Source organism: Bombina bombina, chromosome 11 (assembly GCF_027579735.1).
Source record: "Bombina bombina isolate aBomBom1 chromosome 11, aBomBom1.pri, whole genome shotgun sequence".
NCBI classification, from domain to species: domain Eukaryota; kingdom Metazoa; phylum Chordata; class Amphibia; order Anura; family Bombinatoridae; genus Bombina; species Bombina bombina.
Window position 1 is genome coordinate 74080292 of NC_069509.1, and position 19142 is coordinate 74099433.

Consider the following 19142-nt stretch of genomic DNA (forward strand, 5'->3'; position numbering starts at 1 on the left):
AGTGGTGCTGCATACAGTAAGTGGTGCTGGATACAGTAAGTGGTGCTGCATACAGTAAGTGGTGCTGCATACAGTAAGTGGTGCTGGATACAGTAAGTGGTGGTGCATACAGTAAGTGGTGCTGCATACAGTAAGTGGTGGTGCATACAGTAAGTGGTGGTACATACAGTAAGTGGTGCTGCATACAGTAAGTGGTGCTGGATACAGTAAGTGGTGCTGGATACAGTAAGTGGTGGTGCATACAGTAAGTGGTGCTGGATACAGTAAGTGGTGCTGCATACAGTAAGTGGTGCTGGATACAGTAAGTGGTGCTGGATACAGTAAGTGGTGCTGCATATAGTAAGTGGTGCTGGATACAGTAAGTGGTGCTGGATACAGTAAGTGGTGCTGCATACAGTAAGTGGTGCTGGATACAGTAAGTGGTGCTGCATACAGTAAGTGGTGCTGGATACAGTAAGTGGTGCTGCATACAGTAAGTGGTGCTGCATACAGTAAGTGGTGCTGGATACAGTAAGTGGTGCTGCATACAGTAAGTGGTGCTGGATACAGTAAGTGGTGGTGCATACAGTAAGTGGTGGTGCATACAGTAAGTGGGGGCGCATACAGTAAGTGGTGCTGCATACAGTAAGTGGTGCTGCATACAGTAAGTGGTGCTGGATACAGTAAGTGGTGCTGCATACAGTAAGTGGTGCTGGATACAGTAAGTGGTGCTGCATACAGTAAGTGGTGCTGGATACAGTAAGTGGTGCTGCATACAGTAAGTGGTGCTGGATACAGTAAGTGGTGCTGCATACAGTAAGTGGTGCTGGATACAGTAAGTGGTGGTGCATACAGTAAGTGGTGCTGCATACAGTAAGTGGTGGTGCATACAGTAAGTGGTGGTGCATACAGTAAGTGGTGCTGCATACAGTAAGTGGGGGTGCATACAGTAAGTGGTGCTGCATACAGTAAGTGGTGCTGCATACAGTAAGTGGTGGTGCATACAGTAAGTGGTGCTGCATACAGTAAGTGGGGGTGCATACAGTAAGTGGTGGTGCATACAGTAAGTGGGGGTGCACACAGTAAGTGGGGGTGCATACAGTAAGTGGGGGTGCATACAGTAAGTGGGGGTGCATACAGTAAGTGGTGGTGCATACAGTAAGTGGGGGTGCATACAGTAAGTGGTGGTGCATACAGTAAGTGGGGGTGCATACAGTAAGTGGTGCTGCATACAGTAAGTGGTGGTGCATACAGTAAGTGGGGGTGCATATATACACTGATCCACAGTATAAAAATAAATAAATACTGGTACATAAAACGGACTATGCAACAACTTTTTACAAGATGAGCAGAGCTTACAATCTAAATGCTGAAGGGTAATGAGTTAGAAGGTGGGGAAGGCAGTTCAAGATTTGACAGTTATATGGAATTGGTACTTTCACAGGAGAAGTGTTAATAGTATATGAAACCCAAAATATATATATAATTTGCTTAGCTCCCATAATATTCTGCATTGAAGAGAAACCTAGGTAGACATCTGGAGCTCCCATCTAGGGCTAAATCATAAAAGAAAACATTTGGGTTTCATATCCCTTTCATAATTTTCTTGTCTTTGTTCTTTATGTAGCAATCATTTAAAAGGCACCAAATAAAAATAAAGCTCAAATTTAGATTCTACATTAATCTGTAATTGATCTACATCATTCCCAGGATATAAACACTATCTATAGGTCTTAACATTATAATATTTTAAAACTGAAATTAATTTATAAACAAAAAATACATTTGTTCAATAGAAATCTGATACACTGTCATCTATGGCAATACACTAAACAAAGATAAGCATTGATTGGCTTTACAATTGCTTTGGAAATAATCTGCATAAGGGGCTAAAATAATTAATGTGTTTACCTTGCATTTTATTAGTTGGTTCAAACATTTTTCAGAACAAAGTGGCACTTTGTTTATTTATCTAGTTATTATTGTCTTGTTAGCACATGTATATTTATTCTCACTAATACAATACTGTAGCATTGGCAAGTTGTATGTTATTTCATGCAGCCTATTAACTAAAACGTGAAGCAATCTTAACTACTAAAGTAAATACATTCCATAGGTTAATATGTGGTTTGTGAAAGCTCTCGCTTTAGTAAACATCTATACTATAATTGCGTTTGTAATGTCCGTCGCCGCTGGCAGTTGCGCACGCATCCTCAATGGAATGTTGGCAGCGCGAGGAAGGTGGATTCTTTCACCACCCTGCATTTTCGGAATCCACCGGGATGCAGCGAAGGCAAACGGAGCATTACAAAAGCAACACCTAATCGCCCACATTAAAGTATTTAAAAAAAAATAAATAACCACCCGCATCAAGTATTAAAAAAAAAACACCGCCAGCACGAAATATAACCCAAAAAAAATCCTACACGAAGTATTAACTCCTAAAACGCAAAACAGCCCACATCGCAATAAAGCTATTTACCCTATTAACCCCTAAACCGCAAAAAAACCCAATCGCAATAAATGTATTTACCCTATTAACCCCTAAACCACAAAATCCCTACATCGCAATAAACCTATTTAACTTATTAACCCCTAAACCGCAAAATCCCTACATCGCAATAAACATATTTACCCTATTAACCCCTAAACCGCAAAACCCCCACATCGCAATAAATCGATTTACCCTATTAACCCCATAAACGCAAAACCCCTACATCACAACAAACCAATTTACCCTATTAACCCCTAAACCGCAAAACCCCTACATCGCAATAAACCTATTTAACTTATTAACCCTTTAAACCGCCAAAACCCACAACGCAAATAACTATTTAAATAACTAAGTACAGTACACTAACCTAACACCCCCTAACCAGTAACAACCCCTAACCTAATACCCCCTAACCTAACAACCCCTAACCTAACATCCCATTAAATAAACCCAAATTACCTAAACTAATATATTATAAAGTTACAAAAAAAAATTAAAAAAAACTAAGTTTTCAAAAAATAAAAAAGGCTAACATTACAGAAAATAAAAAATCAAATTACCAAATTTAACAAAATTAAACCTAATCCCTATGAAAATAAAAAGACCCCCAAAAATAAAAACACCCCCTACTCTAAGAATAAACTACCAGTAGCCCTTAAAAGGGCTTTTTGCAGGGCATTGCCCTAAGATAATCAGCTCTTTTTCAAGAAAATACACAAAGCCCCCCCTAGCAGTAAAACCCCCCACCCACCAAACCACCCCAAATAAAATAACCTAACACTAAAAAACCTAAACACCCATTGCCCTGAAAAGGGCATTTGATTGGGCATTGCCCTTAAAGGGCATTTAGCTCTTTTTCTGCCCATCCCTAATCTAAATAAAACAAATCCCCCTGGAAAAAAAACCTTAAAAAATCCTAAATCTAACCCCCAGGTTAGTACTCACGGTTCCTAAAGTCCAGCGGAGAAGGTCCTGTTCCAGGCGGTAAAGTCTTCTTCCAGGAACATCCTGCACGGAGCAGAGCAGAAGACCGGCGACTCTGGAACTGAAGACCGGCGACCGTGGAGCCATAGAGCATGGAGGAGCCTTTTCGTACGATCTCCGCCATACACTGAATAGTGAATTCAAGGTACGTGATTAAAATGGCGCCCCTTGAATTCCTATTGGCTGATTTGATTCTTCCAATGTAAATCAGCCAATAGGATGAAAGCTACTCAAATTCTATTGGCTGTTTAATTTAGCCAATAGGATGAGAGCAAGTGAAATTTTATTGGCTATTCAAATCAGCCAATAGAATTTCACTTGCGCTCATGCTATTGGCTAATTAAAATAGCCAATAGGATTTGAGTATCTTTCATCCTATTGGCTGATTTGAATTGGAAGAATCAAATCAGCCAATAGGAATTCAAGGGACGCCATCTTTAATCGCGTACCTTGAATTCACTATTCAGTGTACGGCGGAGATCATATGAAGAGGATCCTCCACGCTCCATGGCTCCGCAGTCGCTGGTCTTCAGTTCCAGGGTCGCCGGTCTTCAGCTCCGCGGTCTTCAGTCTTCAGTTCCGCTCCGCGCAGGATGTTCCTGGAAGAAGAGGTTGCGCTTGGAAGAAGATTTCTCCGCCGAACTTCAGGAACCGTGAGTACCAACCTGGGGGTTAGACTTAGGATTTTTTAAGGGTTTTTTGGGGGGATTTGTTTTATTTAGATAAGGGATGGTGTCAGGGTTTTTTCCCTGTTTTGTTTGCCATGTGCTGCTGGCAGCCATTTTACTCACCTCTCTTGCTGACTCTGGTGCATACTGTGTGATGCTGCTCATTTCCTGCACTTCCTTTTATGGTCAGACTGGTGTACATCATCCGTGTGAGACAGGATGCAGTCTCAGAATTGCGATGTCATCACTTATGATTTAAAGGGCCTCTGTTCAGTATGCTTTGCCCTTGCGTTGTCTCAGACCTGTTTGTGAGAGCTCCTGTGTATTACCTGGCTGTCTGACGTCCCTCCTGGTTCCTGATCCCTGGCTTGTTCCTGACTCTGTTGTTCTCCTTGTTCCTGATTCCGGCTCATCTGACTACTCGCTTTGGCTCCTGACTCGGCTCGTCTGACTACTCGCTTTGGCTCCTGACTCGGCTTGTCTGACTACCAGCTCTGGTTTTGATTCCTGGCTTGTTATTTGACTTGTGGACTTTTTATTATTTTTTGCTATTAATAAAGGTGGGATTATTTTTGCACTTCTCGTCTCAGTCTGATTCCTGGCACCCTGACATTACGCAAGGGCCATGAATCCTGATGGTGCTAATAATCCACCTTTACCTGCCATAATTTCCAGGATAGATGAACAGAATCACCGCTTGGATCAATTTGCACTAGCCCTGCAAACCCTGCTGATTCGTACTGCACATTTGGACCGAAGTGTCCCGCAAGTTATGGCTGCTCCTGTTTTCGCTGCTGCACCTAGTCCTACCAGGAGCATGTCCGGTTCTGCACCTCTACCTCCGCGTTATGGAGGCAATCCTAATCAGTGCAGAGGGTTTGTGAACCAGGTGGGCATTTACTTTGAGATGTTACCTCAGGCGTTTCCCTCTGACAGAGCTAAGGTGGGATTTCTCATCTCGTTACTCTCTGACACAGCTCTTGCCTGGGCTAATCCCTTGTGGGAGACTAATAAACCTGTGATTTCAAATTACCCTGAATTTGTGGCCTCCTTTCGAAGGGTATTTGATGTTCTGGCTCGCTCCTCCTCTGCTGCTAAACGACTCATGTCCATTCAGCAAGGTACAAGATCTGTTGCTCAGTATGCCATTGAGTTCCATACGCTTGCCACACAGGTAGGTTGGAACAATGAAGCCCTTGTTGCCGACTTCTTTCATGGGCTCTCTGAAGCGATTAAAGACGAAGTTGCTGCCAGAGATTTACCAGAGGATCTCGATGCATTGGTGTCTTTTTTTATCCTAATTGACATCAGACTAAGTGAGAGGCCCTCTTTCAAGGAGCACTTGCGGAAGCCTCCTGTTCCGTTGTCTCTTACGTGTTCGTTCCCACCCATGCCTCCCTCTCCTCCCATGCCTCCTGGTCCCGAGTCACCAGGTACTGCTGAGCTGATGCAGTTGGGATTTACGCGTCTCTCCGTGGCGGAGTGGGCCTTTAGGAGGAGGGAGGGGCTCTGCCTCTATTGTGGGTTACAGGGCCACCTTTTGAAGTCTTGTCCTACACGGCCGGGAAATGCTCACACCTAAGGTCCTGTCGGGGGCAGACCTTGGGTGGTTTATTCTTGTCCCCGGAACCGTTAAAGGAGAAACCTTTGGTCACGGTTGTCCTTTCCTGAGTGGACTCCTCCATAGTCACCCAGGTTCTTGTTGACTCCGGTGCTGTGGGCTATTTCATTGACAGTGCTTTTGTATCAAAGCACTTAATTCCTGTTTTGCCTCGGTCTGTTCCGCTTGCTATTGAGGCCATTGATGGCAGGCCCCTTCAGCCCGCACTCGTTACTCACGAAACTGCTCTGTTATCCATGGCTGTTGGGTCTCTCCATTTTGAAACCCTCCAGTTCCAGGTGATAAACTCTCCGCATTTTCTGGTTGTTCTGGGTTATCCCTGGCTCCAAAAGCACAATCCCAGTCTCGACTGGCGCAGGTCCGAAATTTTGTCATAGTCTCCGCAATGTATTTCCACTTGTCTTCGGAAACCAATTTTCTGTATCTCAGCACTTTTTCTGTATCTCAATTGCAAGAGGAGTACCGAGAGTTCCTAGACGTTTTTGACAAGGTGCGTGCCAGTACGTTGCCTCCTCACCGGTCTTACGATTGTGCCATAGACCTGCAACCCGGGGGCATTCCTCCTCGGGACCGGGTTTACCCTCTGTCTGTTGCGGAGAATAGTGCAATGGAGGAGTATGTTGCCAATGCTCTGTCGTGGGGGATCATCCGCAAATCCTGCTCTCCTGCAGGGGCTGGCTTTTTCTTTGTGAAGAAAAAGGGTGGCGAGTTAAGACCATGCATCGATTATAGGGGTCTTAATCATCTTACCATTAAGAATGCTTACCCTATTCCGCTCATTACGGAACTCTTTGACCGCCTCAAGGGAGCTACAGTCTTTACTAAACTTGATTTGAGAGGAGCGTACAATCTCGTTAGGATCAAGGAGGGCCACGAATGGAAAACAGCATTTAACACCAGGAGCGGTCATTATGAGTATCTTGTAATGCCCTTTGGCCTATGTAATGCTCCTGCTGTTTTCCAGGAAGTTATTAATGATGTCCTATGAGATATGTTGCAACAGTGTGTTGTGGTGTACTTGAACGACATCCTCATACACTCACCCACACTTGAGGCTTATCGTTCTGATGTTACACAGGTTCTTCAGAGACTACGTGAGAATGGCTTGTTTTGTAAACTCGAGAAATGTGAGTTCCATCAGACTCAAGTAACCTTCCTAGATTATGTTATCTCCGTTGTAGGGTTCTCCATGGATCCTGACAAGTTATCTGCAGTTCTGCAGTGGCCTCGCCCAGTTGGTCTTCGGTCTATTCAGCGTTTTTTGGGGTTCGCCAATTACTATAGAAAGTTTATTAAAAACTTTTCTTCCTTGGTCAAACCTATCACAGACATGACCCGTAAAGAGAATGATCCACTCCATTGGTCACCTACTGCCATTAAGGATTTTGATAGTCTTAAGACTGCCTTTGCTGCCGCTCCAGTTCTGGCTCATCCTGAAGCAAAACGTTTGTCGCCCCGACAGGCCAGATGGGCACTATTTTTGTCTCGGTTTAATTATGTGGTCTCCTACCTGCCTGGTAGTAAGAATGTTAGGGCTGATACCCTCTCTCGACAATTTTCCCCTCTGTCCAAGGAGGAGTCTGTACCTACTCCAGTTATACCTCCTGACCATATTTTGGCTACCATACGTACTAATTTAACTTCTCCCTTGGGGAGGAGATCCTGGCTGCACAAACCAATGCACCTCCTGAGAAACCTAGTGGTAAGTGTTTTGTTCCTGAGAATCTTCGAACTAAACTTTTGCACACTTACCACTATCCTAAAGCCGCAGGTCACCCAGGCAAGAACCAAATGATTTGGTCTGTCACTCGACAAATCTGGTGGTCAGGTGTTCGTTCTGATGTTGCTGCGTATGTTGCCTCCTGCTCAGTTTGTGCACAGAATAAGACTACTCAACGTCTTCCTGTGGGTCTTCTTCAACCTATTGCTAATGGTGAGCGTCTTTGGACACATTTTTCCATGGACTTCATTGTCAAGCTCCCTGTTTCCAATGGCAATACTGTTATCCTTATGGTGGTTGACCGTTTTTCTAAACTGTCACATTGCATTCCCTTGAAGAAGTTGCCTACCGCTCAGGAGCTTGCTTCAATTTTTGCCCGGGAGGTCTTCCGTTTACATGGGTTACCCAAGGAGATAGTGTCGGACCAGGGTAGCCAGTTTGTCTCCAGATTTTGGCGTTCCTTTTGTGCTCAAATGGGGATCCAGCTTTAATTCTCCTCTGCATATCACCCTCAATCCAATGGGGCTGCGGAATGGTCTAATGAAGCTCTGGAACAGTTCCTCCATTGCTATGTCTCAGATCACCACAATAATTGGTCTGAACTGTTACCTTGGGCAGAGTTTGCTCGTAATAGTGCTATTAATGCTTCCTCCAAGTTATCCCCGTTCATGGCGAATTATGGGTTTCAGCATCCTTGTTGCCCGATTCATTCATGTCTCAGGGATTCCGGCTTTGGAGGAGCATCTCCGGCAACTCCGTTTCACGTGGGTGCAGATTCAGGATTGCCTTAATCGTTCTATGCAGCGCCAAAAGTTCCAGGCTGATCGTAGGCGTCTGCCCGCGCCTTCCTACCAAGTTGGTGAGAGAGTTTGGCTGTCCTCCCGCAACTTGAATCTTTGTGTGCCTTCCAATAAACTGGCTCCCCGTTATTTTGGTGCTTTTCGAATTGTCCGACGGGTCAATCCTGTGGCCTACGCTCTTGACCTTCCTCCTGCAATGCGCATCTCCAATGTTTTTCATGTCTCCCTCTTGAAACCATTGGTTTGTAATCGGTTTACCACTGTGTTGCCTCGTCCCCGTCCTATCCTTGTTGACGACCATGAGGAGTATGAGGTCAGCAGCATTATTGACTCTCGTATGTCCAGGGGCCGCGTACAGTATTTGGTTCACTGGAGGGGCTACGGTCTGGAGGAGCTTCCATGGGTTCCCTCCTCTGATGTTCATGCTCCCGCCCTCCTCCGTGCCTTCCATGCCCATTTCCCCAATAAGCCTTTTGTCCTCCCGCGTGGGAGGGGACGTTGAAGGGAGGGTACTGTCCAGACTGGTGTACATCATCCGTGTGAGACAGGATGCAGTCTCAGAATTGTGATGTCATCACTTATTATTTAAAGGGCCTCTGTTCAGTATGCTTTGCCCTTGCATTGTCTCAGACCTGTTTGTGAGAGCTCCTGTGTATTACCTGGCTGTCTGACGTCCCTCCTGGTTCCTGATCCCTGGCTTGTTCCTGACTCTGTTGTTCTCCTTGTGCCTGATTCTGGCTCGTCTGACTACTCGCTTTGGCTCCTTACTTGGCTCGTCTGACTACTCGCTTTGGCTCCTGACACGGCTCATCTGACTACCAGCTCTGGTTTTGATTCCTGGCTTGTTAATTGACTTGTGGACTTTTAATTATTTTTTGTTATTAATAAAGGTGTGATTATTTTTGCACTTCTCATCTCAGTCTGATTCCTGGCACCCTGACAGATGGGCAGAAAAAGAGCTAAATGCCCTTTTAAGAGCAATGCCCAAACAAATGCCCTTTTCAGGGCAATGGGTAGTTTAGGTTTTTTAGTGTTAGGTTATTTTTTTTGGGGGGGTTACTGTTAGGGGGGCTTTGTGTATTTTCTTGAAAAAGAGCTAATTATCTTGGGGCAATACCCTGCAAAAAGCCCTTTTAAGGGCTACTTGTAGTTTATTCTTAGAGTAGGGGGTGTTTTTATTTTGGGGGTTCTTTTTTATTTTCATAGGGATTAGGTTTAATTTTGATAAATTTGGTCATTTGATTTTTTTATTTTCTGTAATGTTAGCTTTTTTTATTTTTTGTAAACTTGTTTTTTTTTGTAACTTTAGAATGTATTAGTTTAGGTAATATGGGTTTATTTAATGGGGTGTTAGGTTAGGGGGTGTTAGGTTAGTGTACTGTACTTAATTATTTAAAGGGACAGTCTACACCAGAATTTTTATTGTTTTAAAAGATAGATAATCCCTTTATTACCCATTCCCCAGTTTTGCATGACCAACACAGTTATATTAATATACTTTTAACCTCTGTGATTATCTTGTATCTAAGCCTCTGCAAACTGCCCCTTTATTTCAGTTCTTTTGACAGACTTGCAGTTTAGCCAATTAGTGCCTACTCCCAGATAACTTCACGTGCACGAGCACAGTGTTATCTATATGAAACACGTGAACTAACACCCTCTAGTGGTGACAAACTGTTAAAATGCCTTCTGAAAAGAAGTGGTCTTCAAGGGCTAAGAAATAAGCATATGAACCTCATAGGTTAAGCTTTCAACTAAGAATACCAAGAGAACAAAGCAAAATTGGTGATAAAAGTAAATTGGAAAATTGTTTAAAATTACATGTTCTATCTGAATCATGAAAGTTTATTTTGGCCTAGACGGTCCCTTTAAATAGTTATTTGCGTTGTGGGTTTTGGTGTTTTAAAGGGTTAATAAGTTAAATAGGTTTATTGGGATGTAGGGGTTTTGCTGTTTAGGGGTTAATAGGGTAACTAGGTTTATTGTGATGTAGAGGTTTTGCGGTTTAGGGGTTAATAGGGTAAATAGATTTATTGCAATATAGGGGTTTTGCGGTTTAGGGGTTAATAGGGTAAATAGGTTTATTGCGATGTAGGGGTTTTGCGGTTTAGGGGTTAATAGGGTAAATAGATTTATTGCAATGTAGGGGTTTTGCGGTTTAGGGGTTAATAGGGTAAATAGATTTATTGCAATGTAGGGGTTTTGCGGTTTAGGGGTTATGTATATAAAGAAATATACTTAAAGTAGATATAATTTAAAGAGAAGAAACTTTGTATTTATTTAGGACAGTAGTTTGTCTAATTAGAGTGTGGCTATATCTGTAGTTTATTATATAGAAAATATTTTAGTAGTCCATTAAAATTATAGTATTGCTACACCTGTAGCTTAAATTTTTATATAAAAGAAAAGTTACAAAATACGTTGTTTCTACATCTGTAGTTTAAAAAATAATTAGACTGCCGTCTGGGCAGGCTTATCGACTAGTCTCTTATAAAGTTTATTATTATCATAATATATAAAGTATTAACATATTCAGCAGAGCAAAACAATAGGGGAAAAAATTACACTATGGTACAGCTTGTCTTAAAATATATATTTAAAGCAGACTATGAAGACACTGTAAAATACTTTAATAAGTGACAGTAGCTCTCACAACTGGCTTAAAGGGACATTAAAACACTTTGCGATGTTAATACGTGCACGCTCTTGAGCTTTCATCCCTGCTTTTCAACAAAAGATACCAATTTAATGATTTTTTTAATTATAGAAGTATATTAGAAAGTTGTTAAAAAATTCATGTCAGATATTGCTCTAGTGTTAAGCTGATGGTGCACTAAACTAATGCTGCGCAAAAAGTGGAGCTTATTATGTAGTTCTGTACTATATTATTAATAATAATGGTTTACTTTAGGGGGCCAAATTATCAAGTGGCGGGCGGACATGATTCGCTGTAGCGAATTATGTCCGCCCAACAAACTAAATGCCGACAGCATATGCTGACGGCATTTAACATTGCACAAGCATTTCTGGTGAAATTCTTGTGCAATGTCGCCCCCTGCACATTCGCCACAAGCAGGGGGTGTCAATCATCCCGATCGTATTGGGAAGATTGCACTCCGCCACCGCTGCTTCTTAACTTATGTTTCCGGCGAGCCTTTGGATTGCACTCGAGAGCAACACTTGTAATAAAAGTTCAATGACTGCACTAATATCGTTCCCCACTACATCCTTTAAAAATATAGGGCATGCGAAAAATCGTTTTGACCACGTTAAAATGTTTTAGTTAAAATATTAAGGGCCCGATTACAAGTGGAGCGCAAAATATCACTTTTGCTAAAGCGATATTTGCGCTCCACTTTGTAATACCAGTGCACGCAAATGTGCGCTGGTGTTACGAGTTAGGTGCAACGACCTCGCATTTACATTGCACGGAAGCAGTGCAAGTAGAGCAGTCAATGGGGGTAAGTCGCACAGCAAATTTAAATACATATGTATATAATTATATACATATATATTTATGTGTTTATATGTATATATACACATATTAACACATACATATATATGTATATAAGCATATACATACTGTATAAATATATTTTTTTGGGGGGGGGGCAGTTGGGGCACTTTTAAAAAAATTAACCAGATGACGCAAACAATCGAATTTGCCACTTTGCAGGTGCACAATAAATGTGTGCTCCAATTGTAATCTATCCCTTAACCATCTACTTGTAAAACCAGATTGTGTTTTATTTTTTGAGAGAGGTAACAAACTCTGCAGCACCCATTGTGCTCCACTTGTAATCTAACATATGTGTTTAACCCTTTGCAGGGGTGAAACAAAGTCAATACAGCAAAAATAAAATGCAAGCTGCTCTACAAAGTTCTCAGGATTTGGATCGAGATCATTGTATATACTCCAGGTCTCATCAGCAAATCCCAGCTTAGGAAAGCAGCAGTGAAAACGTACACACTGATTTAAATCCTCACTGTACACTGTAGTATTTATTGTGATGTATTTATGACTCACAATACCATAGGTGTACACTGATCCTATTAATATTCCAAATAACTGTGGTCCTTTGTAGTCAGTGTGATATACCTGCTCCAGTAAGTGAGACTGCTTCTATTTATAGCCAACAAGTATTAATATCAATAATAACAGCTCATTTAAAAAAAAAAAAACAATAGCTCTGGGTGAGATCGCGTGACAACAACTTGTCACAATTATTACCAAAATGTGATGATCTCGTCATAACAAAACACCCAGCTTTTCAATACCTTTGACCAGTGACCTTAATAGATCTATGTTCTTGCGTTTAGCTGCATTGTGTTTGATGGGTGTGTTCGCCTGGGTGTTGTTTTGTGATATGTGTTTGTGTATGACCCCCCCCCCCCCCCAGTTTGTCAGAGTTATGCATCTTACCTGTTCATTGGCTCGTTTCCAGAAAATTGCCAAGGCAAAGACTGCAGTGACTGGCGGTGCCAGATAACTGGTGACTGACTGTATGTAGACAAAGAGCTGGCCGCTGTTGGCACTCTGCAGGATGGGAATCCAGACCACACTGATTGCCACTAAAACCACGGTCACGATCCTGCAGGGAAGAGCACAGAGAGAGCATCTCTAAATTATGGTTTTGTAGAACTGTGAAAAGTGCAAAAGCAACTTTAGCCTAGGAATTTATGTTAAACAGATATGGAAGTCAAAATTTAACCATGATTTCAATAGAATATATCATTCAAAAAGTGACCATTTACTACTACTTGGTATCCTGCCAATGAGAGCATATCTAGGTAGGTTCAGGTGCATGCACGTGTCTTCCGCACTATATGACAACTGTGTTTGCAATAATGTTTGTAACAATGATATACTTATAATTTTCAAGCCCGTACACACTTTCTACCTCAGTATGAGTCTACTTCAGTATGCTCTCATGGAAATGAGCTAAGGTTAAAGGGCCATTATAGTTGAAAAATGACATGCTCTAATTAGCTAGATTTTAAGACTAGCGACCCTGCACCTCTATGTGTTTAAACACATAGTAGAAGTACCACTCTGGACCTGCAGAGCACTGCTGGTCCCAAGCCACAAAAAAAAAAAAAGATACTGATCCAATTACCATTGCTAGATACACAGCTGGGTTGTGAGACTGACAACGTTGATTGGATCAGCATCAGTTTCCACTTGGGACCAGCAGAGATTTATGCAGTTTTAGAGAGCTATATGCTGCTTCTGAGTTGTTGGTTTGCAATCACCCAAGAAAAGTCTGACCAGGTTGATTGACAGCCCCTGCTTGAAAGCGATTGGCCGGGAGTGAGCAGGGGGGCGGTATTGCACAAACAGCGGCTTGTGCCCCTGCTGCCCGCAATTAAATGAAATAACCTTTCAAGGTCACCAGTCTTAAAATTATTGCTCTAACAAATTAGGACATGTCATTTTTCAACTATGATGGCCCTTTGACAAAGGTTACCAATAGAAAGAGGTAAATTTGATTTTTTAAATTGTATTCTTTGTATGAAAAACAATTAAATTGCCATAGGTGATGCCCAGCAATCTGACACTAGCATTCAGCACATATGGGAGCAAAACACAAGTGCACATGGCATCTGGTGCATTAAAGGGACAGTAAACGCCTTGCTATGTTTACATAAAATGTTTAGTTACGTGTAATGAAACAACTTTGCAAAATATTTCATTATTTATTTTGCAGTCTTTTCATGTAATTTAGACCTTAAAAGGACACTAAAATCAAGTTTTTTTTTTTTTCATGATTCAGATAGCGCATGCAATTTAAAGCAACTTTCTATTTTACTCCTATTATAAATTTTTCTTCGTTCTCTTGCTATCTTTATTTTAAAAGCTGGAATTTAAAGTTTAGGAGCCGGCCCATTTTAGGTTCCGCACCCTGGATAGCGCTTGCTGGCTAAATGTAGCCACCAATAAGCAAGCGTAACCCAGGTTCTGAACCAAATTGAGCTGGTTGCTAAACTTTACATTCTTGTTTTTTTAAATAAAGATACCAAGGGAACAAAGAAAATGTGATAATAGGAGTACATTATACAGTTGCTTAAAATTGCCTGCTCTGTCTAAATCATTAAAGAAAAAATGTGGGTTTAGTGTTCCTTTAAATTTTTGGATTTTGTCATTCTCAGAACTTGAAAAGCACCTACTCTGACTTCTTAATATCCTGCATGTCTTTCCCTAATTGGCGTCAACTGAAAAACAATGCATTTTATACTAATGACCGTGGCTATGTTGTCTGCCGACTCCAGACTGGATTGGCTCTTCCAAATAAAGCAAGTGATAGGTGGAGTTTGGCTATTGAAAAATTGTTGTAGCAAAGAAGATGTTAATTTGTTTTTTGTTTTTTTGTTTTGTTTTTTTTTGTTTTCAAAAGAGCTTTATTCAAGTATAATAAACATACAAAAAATAAAAAGCGATCTTACAACCAAAGGATTGTTAATGTACAAAACAAAACAACTTGAACAGCTTGTCGCAGTCTATTAAATTACAACTTAAATCAGTGCATTAAAGGTAAGTTTACATATAGCCAATGATGTCTCACTGAATCCCTAACTGTGATAGCCAGTCTACTACCATAATTTTATATTCATTTTTCATTGTATACCCCATCGGGTTGCACATAGTATCACTCCTAATAATGGTGTAGGGTATAAGTCCATGAGATTTTAATCCAGTCCAGGTTCAGTGAACTTAGGTTTCTATTGCATTAAACCTTAAAAAATCTAGAAAAACTGCGTAACTGCTAAAGAATTTACAGATCGTAACAAGTTTTCCACCGTGAGGGCCACTCTACATTACTGTTCTGGGTACTATCGACACATCTTCTAATACATACATATTACATATTATGCACTATCTTACATGCTTTCAATAGATATCAATTGCCAGCCACCTCTAAACCATACATATACTGCTCCCATAGAAATAACATATCATGATACAAAGTTAAATTTCCTATTTTAAGATAATGTAACCTTTCTAATATTAAGGTGTGCTTCACCAAGTCACGCCAATCACTGAGTGTAGGTGCGTTTATTTTCTTCCAGGCTCTGGCTATGAGCCTTTTTGCTGCATTAATTTGTATTTGATAAAGGTTTCTCCTAATCTTACAAGAGATCTCTATACTAGCATTAAACAAAACACCTTCTGGTGACAAGGTCCGATCAATACCAATCGTTTTGCTAATCTGATTATGTATTTGTATCCAAAATGCGTGTATTGTTCTGCATTCCCACCATATGTGATACATAGTACCTTCCTGCCCGCAACCCCTCCAACATTTGCCACTAGCATTCTTAAACATGTGTTTTAACTTGCCCGGTGTTAAGTACCACCTAGTGAGGGTTTTGATATTGGTTTCAAGTGCTGATGATGAGTGTGCTGATTTAGCTGTTGTCTGAAACCATGTATCCCACTGTTTACAAGAAAAACTTCTGCCCATCTCAGCCTCCCATTTAGATATGTAATTCGGTTTGGTCGGAAGGCTTGACCTAAGGACCATTCTATACATTGTGGAGATCACCCCCTTAGGGCGATGGTGTGAGATGCAAAGGTTTTCAAATACCGTGAGCGGCCTGATCAAGTCTTGCTTGCTTTTGTGCATAGCTAGATAATGGCGTATCTGATGGTATCTCAACCAGGACTGAAAAAAAGAGTAGCCTTGTGTTAGTAGGGTTTCTCTCTGTGCTAATCTTCCTTTTTCTAATAACAGATATATAGGGATATAATCCTGTAGTTTAGATGCTTGATCTACCCTTAATTTCATTCCCGACCAGCCATGTAGGAATTCCTCATTTGGGTCAAGTATTGTTAGAGGGGAGTAGGTGGTTGTTATGTGTTTGTGTTTGTTGCGTAATTTTAACCAAGAAGATGTTAATTTGTTTTAACAACTTTTAGGGGCTCCGTATGGAAACAGAAGTCTAAAGACCGCTGCCCCATAACTTGTCCGCCTGCTCTGAGGCCGTAGACAGAAATCAACACGATCGAATACGATCGGGATGGTTAACACCCCCTGCTAGCGGTCGATCGGCCGCAAATCTGCAGGAGGCGGCATTGCACCAGCAGTTCACAAGAACTGCTGGTACAATGATAAATGCTGACATTGTATGCTGTCGGCATTTATCGATGCGCGACGGACATGATACGCTACTTCATATGTCCGCTTGCACATTGATAAATATGCCCCTTAGACTTGCTTGATAAGTTATTATATAGCAAGATAACAGAAATGTCTTGTAATTACAAGGGGTTTATTGCTCCTTTAAATAAATTGTTATGCAGTAATAAGAGTCATATTGAAACTCCAGCACTCATTCTTGTTTTAAATCATTCTAAATAATTATCAGTGGCGTTCCAAATGTAACTATATTGCACGTTTAGGGCAAAAGCTATAGAGACACAGAATCAACCAATCAAAGAGACAGCTAGAATTACACATGAATACGCACAACTGACAGAGAGCTTGCCAGAAAAATATTCTAAGCATTATTAAGTTAATTCACCATAACATATCTTTGTTACATGAATAATATAAGAACACGGTGAATGTAATTTTATAGAACAAAGTGTTTATAGTTTATTAATCACAACTGCCAAGAAAGCTACTGTTAAGTGGGTTTTTTTATTTTATATCAGTCTGTGTTAAAGGGACAGTATACACTCATTTTCATATAACTGCATGTAATAGACACTACTATAAAAAATAATATGCACAGATACGGATATAAAAATCCAGTATAAAACTGTTTAAAAAACTTACTTAGAAGCTCTCAGTTTAGCTCTGTTGAAAAGGTAGCTGGAAAGCCCACTGCAAGTGGGAAATATTATACACTCTCCCCTCCCCCTTCCTCTGCATATGCAAAGACCCTTTACACAAACAGAAGCAAAATGGAGGAAGAATATCGGTATTCTCCGAAAACTTTGGGGCTTGGTTAGGAGTCTAAAAATCAAAGCAATGGGAAATAAGACACCCCCCTCTTCTTTTGCATATGAAAGACTCTTTACATAAACAGGAGTAAGCTGGAGTAGGTATCTGTCGGTATTCTCCTAAAACTTTGGGGCTTGGTTAGGAGTCTGAAAATCAGAGCAATGTTATTTAAAAAATAAGCAAAAACAGAATTTATGTTTACCTGATAAATTACTTTCTCCAACGGTGTGTCCGGTCCACGGCGTCATCCTTACTTGTGGGATATTCTCTTCCCCAACAGGAAATGGCAAAGAGCCCAGCAAAGCTGGTCACATGATCCCTCCTAGGCTCCGCCTTCCCCAGTCATTCGACCGACGTAAAGGAGGAATATTTGCATAGGAGAAATCATATGATACCGTGGTGACTGTAGTTAAAGAAAATAAATTATCAGACCTGATTAAAAAACCAGGGCGGGCCGTGGACCGGACACACCGTTGGAGAAAGTAATTTATCAGGTAAACATAAATTCTGTTTTCTCCAACATAGGTGTGTCCGGTCCACGGCGTCATCCTTACTTGTGGGAACCAATACCAAAGCTTTAGGACACGGATGAAGGGAGGGAGCAAATCAGGTCACCTAAATGGAAGGCACCACGGCTTGCAAAACCTTTCTCCCAAAAATAGCCTCAGAAGAAGCAAAAGTATCAAACTTGTAAAATTTGGTAAAAGTGTGCAGTGAAGACCAAGTCGCTGCCTTACATATCTGATCAACAGAAGCCTCGTTCTTGAAGGCCCATGTGGAAGCCACAGCCCTAGTGGAATGAGCTGTGATTCTTTCAGGAGGCTGCCGTCCGGCAGTCTCATAAGCCAATCTGATGATGCTTTTAATCCAAAAAGAGAGAGAGGTAGAAGTTGCTTTTTGACCTCTCCTTTTACCAGAATAAACAACAAACAAGGAAGATGTTTGTCTAAAATCCTTTGTAGCATCTAAATAGAATTTTAGAGCGTGAACAACATCCAAATTGTGCAACAAACGTTCCTTCTTTGAAACTGGATTCGGACACAAAGAAGGGACGACTATCTCCTGGTTAATGTTTTTGTTAGAAACAACTTTCGGAAGAAAACCAGGTTTAGTACGTAAAACCACCTTATCTGCATGGAACACCAGATAAGGAGGAGAACACTGCAGAGCAGATAATTCTGAAACTCTTCTAGCAGAAGAAATTGCAACCAAAAACAAAACTTTCCAAGATAATAACTTAATATCAACGGAATGTAAGGGTTCAAACGGAACCCCCTGAAGAACTGAAAGAACTAAATTGAGACTCCAGGGAGGAGTCAAAGGTTTGTAAACAGGCTTGATTCTAACCAGAGCCTGAACAAAGGCTTGAACATCTGGCACAGCTGCCAGCTTTTTGTGAAGTAACACAGACAAGGCAGAAATCTGTCCCTTCAAGGAACTTGCAGATAATCCTTTCTCCAATCCTTCTTGAAGAAAGGATAGAATCTTAGGAATTTTTACCTTGTCCCAAGGGAATCCTTTAGATTCACACCAACAGATATATTTTTTCCATATTTTGTGGTAAATTTTTCTAGTTACAGGCTTTCTGGCCTGAACAAGAGTATCAATAACAGAATCTGAGAACCCTCGCTTTGATAAGATCAAGCGTTCAATCTCCAAGCAGTCAGTTGGAGTGAGACCAGATTCGGATGTTCGAACGGACCTTGAACAAGAAGGTCTCGTCTCAAAGGTAGCTTCCATGGTGGAGCCGATGACATATTCACCAGGTCTGCATACCAAGTCCTGCGTGGCCACGCAGGAGCTATCAAGATCACCGATGCCCTCTCCTGATTGATCCTGGCTACCAGCCTGGGGATGAGAGGAAACGGCGGGAATACATAAGCTAGTTTGAAGGTCCAAGGTGCTACTAGTGCATCTACTAGAGTCGC

The 19142-nt window shown here is 41.3% G+C and overlaps 1 protein-coding gene across 1 annotated transcript in view; it reads right to left on the minus strand.

Moving 5' to 3' along the window:
- SLC5A10 (solute carrier family 5 member 10) overlaps positions 1–19142 on the minus strand; it is a 519796-nt gene that overhangs the window by 95445 nt on the left and 405209 nt on the right. Inside the window, exon 12 of the mRNA XM_053694330.1 lies at positions 12690–12858. Coding sequence (XP_053550305.1) covers positions 12690–12858 — 169 coding nt within the window. The remainder of the gene's footprint in view (positions 1–12689; positions 12859–19142) is intronic.